Source organism: Arachis hypogaea, chromosome 1 (assembly GCF_003086295.3).
Source record: "Arachis hypogaea cultivar Tifrunner chromosome 1, arahy.Tifrunner.gnm2.J5K5, whole genome shotgun sequence".
Taxonomy (NCBI): domain Eukaryota; kingdom Viridiplantae; phylum Streptophyta; class Magnoliopsida; order Fabales; family Fabaceae; genus Arachis; species Arachis hypogaea.
The window spans coordinates 103770427-103779387 of NC_092036.1; the positions used below are offsets into that span (position 1 = coordinate 103770427).

At 36.1% G+C, this 8961-nt stretch overlaps 1 protein-coding gene across 2 annotated transcripts; it reads right to left on the reverse strand.

Annotated features, from left to right (window-relative positions):
• Positions 1 to 153: 153 nt before the first annotated feature.
• Positions 154 to 4677, reverse strand: LOC112705950 (WRKY transcription factor 6). Of its 2 annotated transcripts, none has more exons than XM_025757001.3 (7): positions 4383 to 4677; positions 2551 to 2810; positions 2357 to 2458; positions 1998 to 2168; positions 1571 to 1918; positions 1377 to 1490; positions 154 to 1092 (listed from the first exon to the last, which is right to left on the reverse strand). In XM_025757001.3, exons 2-7 carry the CDS (start codon positions 2719 to 2721, stop codon positions 472 to 474), a joined length of 1527 nt encoding a protein of 508 aa, XP_025612786.1. In that variant the 5' UTR covers positions 2722 to 2810; positions 4383 to 4677; the 3' UTR covers positions 154 to 471. The 2 variants fall into 2 exon arrangements, with proteins under 2 accessions (XP_025612786.1, XP_025612779.1); XM_025756994.3 differs by having other exon boundaries at positions 2551 to 2813; positions 4383 to 4636.
• Positions 4678 to 8961: the final 4284 nt, after the last annotated feature.

Below are 8961 nucleotides of genomic sequence, written 5' to 3' on the forward strand. Positions count from 1 at the left end.
GTTGTTGTTTATGGCTACGCACACACACGTAACTGCTGAGAAGTCTCCTAGTCCACCTATCAAATTCAATTACTGCAAGGGCCGTATTTGTTGACCAATCAGGCACTAACAGGTAGGTATTTCCTGGCTCTTATTCAATATTATCAATACAGATGCAGACCAAATATTAATACAGTATATTAAAATATGAAACCGATAATTTAAAGATATGATGTTTACATTACATTTTTTCTTTGCATGTCTATTTACTCTGAACATGTTGAATCCAAATTATTCAAGATCAAATAAATAAACAAAGAATGAAGACTTTTATGTTCTAAACCCTACCACCATAACGTGGACAACAAAGTCTATGAACACTAATTAATTCATTTTCCCTTTCCCACGTAAAACATTTAAACCAAAAAAAAAAAAGAAGTAAAACGTCTGACCAAAAAATTTGAAAAGGTATGTAGAAAGAAATTTAATACTCTAATTTCCTGAAAAGCTGCCGACTGTAGCACTGTTGATGATATTGGGATTTGCGTCGGAGTTGTTGGCGTTGTTATTTTGATGAGCCCCACCGATGATGGAGGAAATGGCGGCTGCGACGACCGCCGTGAAGTTAGGATCGTTGGTGATGGCGTTGACCTTGTCGGCGAGCAAGGGATTATTTTGGTTAGGGTGCAACGACGGTAGCCTTGAAGCTTGGGAAGAACCAACATCTTGAGACAATTGAAGGCCAGAGAATTTGGATTGGTTATAGAGCGCTTGTGCAATCACTTGCGGCAATTGCGCGTGAGGATGTTGTTGTTGTTGCCGTTGGTGGTACTGCAAAGGCAACGCGTTCGGTTGGTGCGTGAGGTCGAGTGTGACGGTTGGGAATGGTGCTGATGCTGATAGCGTTGCCATGCTTGAAGACGGAAGAATCGCTCTTGCCATCATGCTCGAGTTCATTATTCCGTCAGCGCTTGACATTGATCCAGAGAGAAGCATGCTAGCCGCCGCCGCCGTTGTGGACGCCATCGCCATCGCAGCAGGCGGCAGTGGGTGGTTGTGCGTCCCTTCGTATGTCGTTATCAATATTGTTCTATCCTCCGCACAACGTTGAACCTGATAAATGTAACAATATATTAATTAAGTTTAATAATTTTCTAAGAAGAATGATATGTGATTTATAATAATTAAGTAGTTATTAATGATTTTTTAATAGTGTGAGATTTGATTTAATAATATAAAATTATTTATTTTTTTTTGTTAATTATATTTTGGCCAAAATTTAATAAAATTATTGATAAAATTAATAAAATTATTTAATAAATTAATAAATTAAGTAGTTATTAATAAAATTATTGTTCCAATTCGATTTTAGATTTATATCAAATAAGAGCACTCACTTGTTTCCGAACTGGGCAACCAACTGCCATGGTGCATCTGTAATATGCTCGAGGACAAGGGTTTCCCTTAGCCATCTTTTGTCCATATTTTCGCCATTGGCACCCGTCGCTGATCTGAATGATTTTGTCAATTAATTAATTAATTTTTAAACGTTTTGAATTATACAAATTAAGGCAGTAGTTTGGATAGGTACCATAGGGGCTTCTGATCGGGCGCGGACAGAGACACGAGCTTTTCGCATGGTGGCTTCTGCAGTGGATTGATCTGTGGCAGGGTTCAGTCTCTGAAACTTGTTGGGATTATCCCAACCTTGTTGTGATGATTCTAAATCCTCTCCAGTATTCTCCATTTTGCCATTGCTGTTTTTATGGTTTTGAGGTGTGCTGGATCGAGTTCTTTCTTCTGAAGAAGAATTAGATACTTGATCGTCTACTTCGGCTGTGCCACTTGCAACTAAATCAAGCAACTGTCTTGGTATCATTCCTCCACCTCCACTACTACGCCCTTCCTTTTTCTCATCATCACCTTTTACTTTTCCTACCTGAATTTAAATTCAGTAACAATTCGATCACCAGATTCATCAATTTCAAACAGGTATAGAGAGTTTTCTTCAATATTACCTCATGATTTTCTGTGGTGGTCTCGGAAACTTGCTGTTTCTGTTGGTGTTGCATTAATGCGGCAACTTGCATTTGCAAATTCATGTAGCTACTTCTCATATGGTTGAGCGTCTCCTTTAGCTTTTGGTTCTCTGAATTCACACGTTGGAGTTCTTCTTGCACTTGTACCAGCTAAAACATAAAAAATGTATCTCAATATCTCAATAGATCAGAATAAAAACAATTTAGTAAGTCATATTAAAAAATAAAAAATACTATTCTATAACCATAATAATTACTAGAATTCCCTTATAGGGCTAATCTTTTTCTGTTATATATCTATGGATACAATTTATTACCGTAAAAAGAAATAGAAATACCTGGGTGGTTTTTGGGCGCTTATCTTCAGTGTCTGATGAAACCCCATCATCCACCGTAGATTGATCGCTTTTACTGTTGGCAGTAAGGAGTTGCAGACCAGTCTACAATTTATTACACGCAAGGAAAGGTTGAGAGAAATTAAAATCATATCGAGTAGAATAATTGAAAGAAATGAGATGAGGATGAAGCATACATTTACGTGGAGATTAAACTCGGAAAGGCTTCCATGAGTACAAGTCTGGTTCTTAACGGATGAGGATGATGACGTGTTGAAGAAGTCGACTTCGCCCACAACCGCTCGATTGTTATGATCTGACGACATGGATGGATCGGTGGCAGAAAACCCTCCCAAGGTTGGGAACATGGTGCTGACGTGGCTTTTGTTGCTGTGGCGGATGGCAGAACTCTTAGAAGAGGAAAATGAAGAAGAGGAATCAAGAGTGAGAGCCCATCCTGCTGTGTCCATAAATAAGAAAAAAAGAGGTGAAAAAATATAGAGAGAAAGGGACAGAGAGACGTGGAGAAGAAAGAAGAAAAGAGTGACGCAGTCAGAGGGGGGAGAATGGAGAAAGAGAAAATGGGTTCACTTTAAGTTTGGGTGACTTAGTCTGACCGGTGCTATAGGGTCGCCTATAATTTGGGTTAAGCCTTCACTTTTTGCTATTTCGAATTTCTTGGGATTTTATTTAAAAAAGGTTTTATATATACTTTTATTCCTTTTATTTTTCTGTGTTCCCATTGGTTGCGTCACATGGTGCGTCATGCTCGTCCCCACACCACACACACCCAACACGTACACACTCCCTCTCCAAATATAGTGTGTTCTCAGTCACTGGTAGCTGTACCTGAGTCACTTGTAAATTTGCGGAGTAACGCCTTTGACCCACCACGCACGCCTCTCTACTTATGCCTTAATGCTTTATTATTATGTATTACCTTCAAAATCCTTACTTCTTTTAAACCCTAGCTAGTTCCTCCTTAATGTTAAATACTCACCCCAAGGTTTTATTAGGAAACTAATCTTTCTTGGCTAAACAATTATAATTGTAAAAAATAAAAAAATATAAAAATTAACTATTGGGTAATATTTTCTCTTTTTTGGTCTATATCCGTAAGTATTTTAGCTAAAAATTTATTATTAGTAAAGCTTCAATAAATTTTCTACAAGTTAATAAATATTATTGCTAGTAAAAGTTTTGCTGCATAATAGGAAAGCTAATCGTCTAAATCTATCATGAATAAATCTGATTAGTTTCAACAGGAAATTTTTACGAAAATCATGGCTTAGATTTGACTGAGATTAGGTTTGAAATTGAGAAAAAAAGATACTAAACAATTTCATACCACTGGTTTTGTAGTAAAGCTTTCATAATGATTCATGTTTCTAGTAATTGGGGATGACTTACCGCAGTTAAACTTATAATTTTAGTAGTTATTATTCTAGTAGTTATTAACTTATTATTCTATCTATGTTTTCTATTAATAGCTAATTTTATAACCTTTGCTAAATCCAAAAAAGATGGGATGAATCTCTTAAGGTTTGTGTTAATCAAAATCTCGTATGGTATGTTTGTAGTGTTTTTTGGGGCTTTGAACTATAAAAATTAAAAACATAAGTCAAGTTTATTGAAAGAAATTCATATTTTTTTTCTTCTTGCATCTTTTACTCGTTGAGAGCATTTTTTATTTTATTCTACTAACTAATAACATAACAATTCATAATTAGATGTCAATATTCAATACTCAATAATAATATAAAACTTTTAAACATTAAGAATACATAAAAAAATGAAAAATACTCTCAACCGTGATTATAAAATTCAAATTATCAATTTGTATTTTGATGAATTTCTAGCTTATGAATTAAAATGTGGAAGAAAAGAGATCTAATACATCATTGACGATAGAAACAATTTAAGTCTAAAACCATTTCTAAAGTTCTGATAAAATTTAAACATAAAATAGAAACAAATTATTATATAAGAGTAAAAATTAGAGTAATTAATAATCAAATAAAACTCGAACCTGCAGAATATTGATAGCTGAGAAAGAGAATTCAGAAGATGAATCATCAATAAAGTATCTCCAGAAGATGCAGTTCAGATCAACACAGTGCCTCAGTTCTCACCATCTCTGTGACCCTTTATTTATATAATAGTAAAGATGTTATACCCATAAGGTTACAATATAGGAAGCTACAATATATATTGAAAGCTATGGACTTAGTAACAGATACCCCCACACTAAATATATTATAAGTGTTTGAGTGCTGAATTTATAATTTTTTTTTCTTTTCATATATATATATATCGTAAAATACAAAACTACGTAAGTTGCATTGCTAGGAAGGCATGTGGGGGGGGGGGGGGGTTGGGTCAATGGAGGGTTTGACTGATTCATAAATGAAGGAAGAAAAAGAGCACCACCGCCCGAGTGATGCGGCGCACTCCACGTGAAGAAATTGATCTCTTTGTTTCTCTGACTTTGTTTCTTCTCACTCACACCACGACAATATCAGAAAGAACCAGCAAGTCAACTATTTGAATGGATGGGATTCACCGATAGAAAGTTATATATCAAAAATTGATTATCTTCTTCGCATTGTTTATTATAAAAAAATATTAAATACCGTCAGATTTATTATTGGATTTAATATTATATATTAGCATCAGTTTTGCTGACGAGTTTATGGACGGGTTTAGTATAGAATTTATTTGGTCAGATTGTTATTGGGACGATAATACATAAAGGAAAAATGAAAAAATAGGTGCAAAATTTAGCGTGGAATTTACCCTTAAAACAATCCATCAAGCATTTTGGTAACTCGAAATAAGTTACCGTTGGATTTATCCGCCGATAAATTCGACGGTAATGAACCCCAAAATTCAAAGGGTGAATCTTCTCCCCCTTCATTTCGAAATTTTCTCTCTCTCTCTCCTCTCTTTTCCCTTTCTCTCTCTAACCGCCTCCACTTCCCGCCGCTCCGTCAGCCTCGCTATTGCCTGCCCCTTCTGTCGCTGCCTCCTCTCCCCCTCACCGAAACCAGTTTGTTGCTCCTCTCCCCTCCATCAGTCGTGACTCCCTCTTTCTCTTTGTTCGTCAGCCGCCATCGCCGTCCAGCACCATGCGACTCCCACTTTCTCTATGTTCTTTCTCTGTTCACCCTTAGATTCCATCGTCCATCTTTCTCTACAAGAAAAACACTCAGTATCATCGGATTTAGCGGCATCAATTACCGTCGAATTTGGCGTGGTTCTCTGTGTTGAATACAAGGTAGATTTGTTTTCACGGATTGTTTACCATCGGATTTTATGTTTCGACTCTAAATCCAACAGTGATAAGTAGCGCGAAATATTATTTTAGTGGCGCCAACTTTACCAGAAGATCTATCGACGGATTTTGCTGACGGAAACTCGCTTTATTGAAACAATACTTTTCCGTGATTTATCGGTGGAACATTCCACCAGTAAATTCGACGGTAATATTGGGATAAAATTCAAACTCGAACCCCCTCCTCCTCACTTTTGCGAGTTCACTCACTCACTCACTCACTCACTCTCTCTCTCTCTCTCTCTCTCTCTCTCTCTCTCTCTCTCTCTCTCTCTCTCTCTCTCTCTCTCTCTCTCTCTCTCTCTCTCTCTCTCTCTCTCGCGTCGGTGGAGAAGCTGTCGGCGTTGTTGCCACCCGCTGAAGCCTCTGCTGCCACTGCCATTGGATGTTGTCGCCATTGGAGTCGTCGGTCACCGCTAGAGTCGTCGAAAACACCTCCGCTATTCTTCGTGGTCATTGCCGTCGATGATAGTGACATTGTAGCTGTCATTGCCGTCACCTATTACCACCACGCCTCTAGCATCTTGCAGCCACCATCAGATATAATTTTGGCATAATTTTTTTAATTTTTTACAATTTTTATGAGTTTAGAATTTTTTGTTAAGTAATTTATGAAATTATTGATTAAATTAATGTAATGAAATTTGTGATTAGGATTTGGTTTATTTTTTTAGGGTTTTTCAGATTTTTTTGTGAGTTTAGAATTTTGTTAGGTATTTTACCAAATTATTGATTAAATCAGCATAATGAAATTTGTGGTTAGGATTTGGTTTAGGGTTTTAGTTTTTTTTAGATTTTTTATGAATCTAGGATTTTGTTATGTATTTTAGTATCAAATTATTGATTAAAAATTAGAGTAATGAAGTCTGTAATTATGATTTCTTATGTTAATTTAATATAAATAAAAATTAAATTAAGTTAAAGTAGGTTAACTAGAATGAGATTGTTAAGAGCGATTGACATTGTTGAAAGACTTTGTGTAGTTTGTTGAATTAATTAGTTTTACTTTGTGAGTTTAATAAGCTTTCTTTTTTATTAGGAGGGTGTCATTTCTCTGATATCAATTGAATTTTGTTTCTTTCGTATTTTGTGCATCCATGTTCCAGGTAGATTTTTTTATCTCTAACTATAATTAATTATTTAAATTTAATGTTGGACTTGCTTTTCCTAGGGTAGCATTTTAGGACAGAAGTGGGAGAAGGTGCATCAAGGCGCCTTCTCGAAACCCTTGTTTACTGAAAAATTGTGTGGCGTTATAAGGAATTACGCACTAGAACGGTTAGGATTTAATGTGTTATTGAATTCGTGTTTCTTCTAATTTATGCCTACAGCTATTTTCTCTGTGAAAACTGTTATATTTTTTATGAATGTCTCTGAATTAAGGAGAAGCTCTACCAAAACTTTGTTTAATTTATTTTAAAACATGTTTGATTTGTCAGAAAATGATAATTATATTTAGCGAAAGATTGTAATTATAGGGTACACTACTATGCCAAAATTTCTAAAATATATAATAATTTGTGTTGTTCATTGAATTCCAAGATGTTTGTTTCAATATGATTCCAAGTCATCGTCTATGAATGTATAATAGGGATAATGGTGGACGGAAAAATTTTAAACCTGAATTCTTTAAGAAGGTTGACGCATTTGTTGTGCATGTCTTTAGCATAAAACCATTTATGTCTGAAGGGGTTTCTAGTGTCCGTATGAAAAGTGTCGACTTAGTAAGTGGTTAGGACCTGCGGATATAACGCTTCACCTCTACCGTAACGGGTTCAAAGATGGGTATTGGATGTGGATGGAATATAGAGAAGTGGATGAACGGGAAATTAACCAGACTGTCTCAAATTTGAATAGGTCCGATTGTCGATCAACAAGGGTTCTGATGGTGAGAGAACTAAATATGAAATAAATGACTTGGGAGGGTAACCAAGAGAAGTATAACGAGATAATGTTTGATGCAACAGGTGTTACGAAATTGAAAAAGGCTAAAAAGAGCTTAACTTGGAGGAATCCTTGTCAAGTGGAACAACGTACCCAATATTTGCTGCTGAAGGAGCTGCAATAGGTGCAGGCAGTGACTAATGGTTGGAGCTGAAGAAAATCGATGCCCCACACCTGCATGTGTTGCTTAACTGTGACTAGATTTTATGGTACCTCATGTGAGTTTTTTAAATCTTCGTAAATATTGCAATTCGTAAGATACTAACTTCTTAATTTAATCAAAACCTCCAACTCCTATGCTATCATATAGGTTATTCCAAGAGGCAAATGCTGATATCTCAATGAATAGTTTCCCACGTTAGTTCACAGAATATATCAACGTGTATCTAACTAACACAACAGATTCGGAACTAGTTGCACTTAGTTAGAGCCCAATGAACAAGGCCATTAGCTACCAGATATACAATGTTAACGGATATCGGTTCCATTCTTTACAGTGGTTGATTGAAAAGAAAACAGATAACACCAGAATTTGGGTTCGTGGATATTCAGGCAGGGTCATTCTGATTAGTTTGGTGTGTTGCACATCAACATTAAATTTGAGTATTTCTATCACACTACATACAAGGTGTGCATGTTTAAATGTGAATGGTATGTGATGCGTGAGCATCTTGTCTATCTTTTCCTAGTGAATTTGCATATAATTTGTTGAGTTTAATTAAGAATTAATTATATTTTAGCTACTATGGATGTATTTTGAGTTTTGTACAATTTTATTTATTTTAGGTAGCATTCGGAGGGATTTGATGAAGTTTCTGCAGAAAAAAAGAAGAAACCAAAGAGATGACCAGCGAAGACCGACGCGAACGCATGGCCCACGCGACCGCGCGGAATGGAGAAATTGCAATGACGCGATCGCGTGCCTGACGCGAACGCGTGGACTGGAATCTGCACAAATGACGCGAGCGCATGGACGACGCGGACGCGTCACATGCGCGATATGCAAAAATACAAATGACGCTGGGGTGATTTCTGGGCTGTTTTGACCCACTTTCCAGCCCAGAAAACACAGATTAGAAGCTGCAGAATGGACAAAGCAAGTGGTCCCAACCCATCGACTGAAGTTCTGTTAATTAATTTGAATTTAAATTCAAATCTTATCTTTTAGGAAAAGATATTACTTTTATTTTTAGATAATTAGATTTTAAATTAATTAGGATTAGTTATAAAAAGGGGAGACTTCTCTTCTATTAGGTACATTAGATTACATGAGAGGGATTCCATTAGGGAATTCTATACAAATTTACATTCTACATTCCATGAGCAACTA

Coding starts and splice junctions, on each gene's coding strand:
- LOC112705950 (XM_025757001.3), bottom strand. CDS start 2,721: ATGTTCCCAACCTTGGGAGGGTTTTCTGCCACCGATCCATCCATGTCG. Junction 2,169..2,356: donor AGCGCCCAAAAACCACCCAG/GTATTTCTATTT, acceptor TTTATGTTTTAG/CTGGTACAAGTGCAAGAAGA. Junction 1,093..1,376: donor GTTGCCCAGTTCGGAAACAA/GTGAGTGCTCTT, acceptor TACATTTATCAG/GTTCAACGTTGTGCGGAGGA.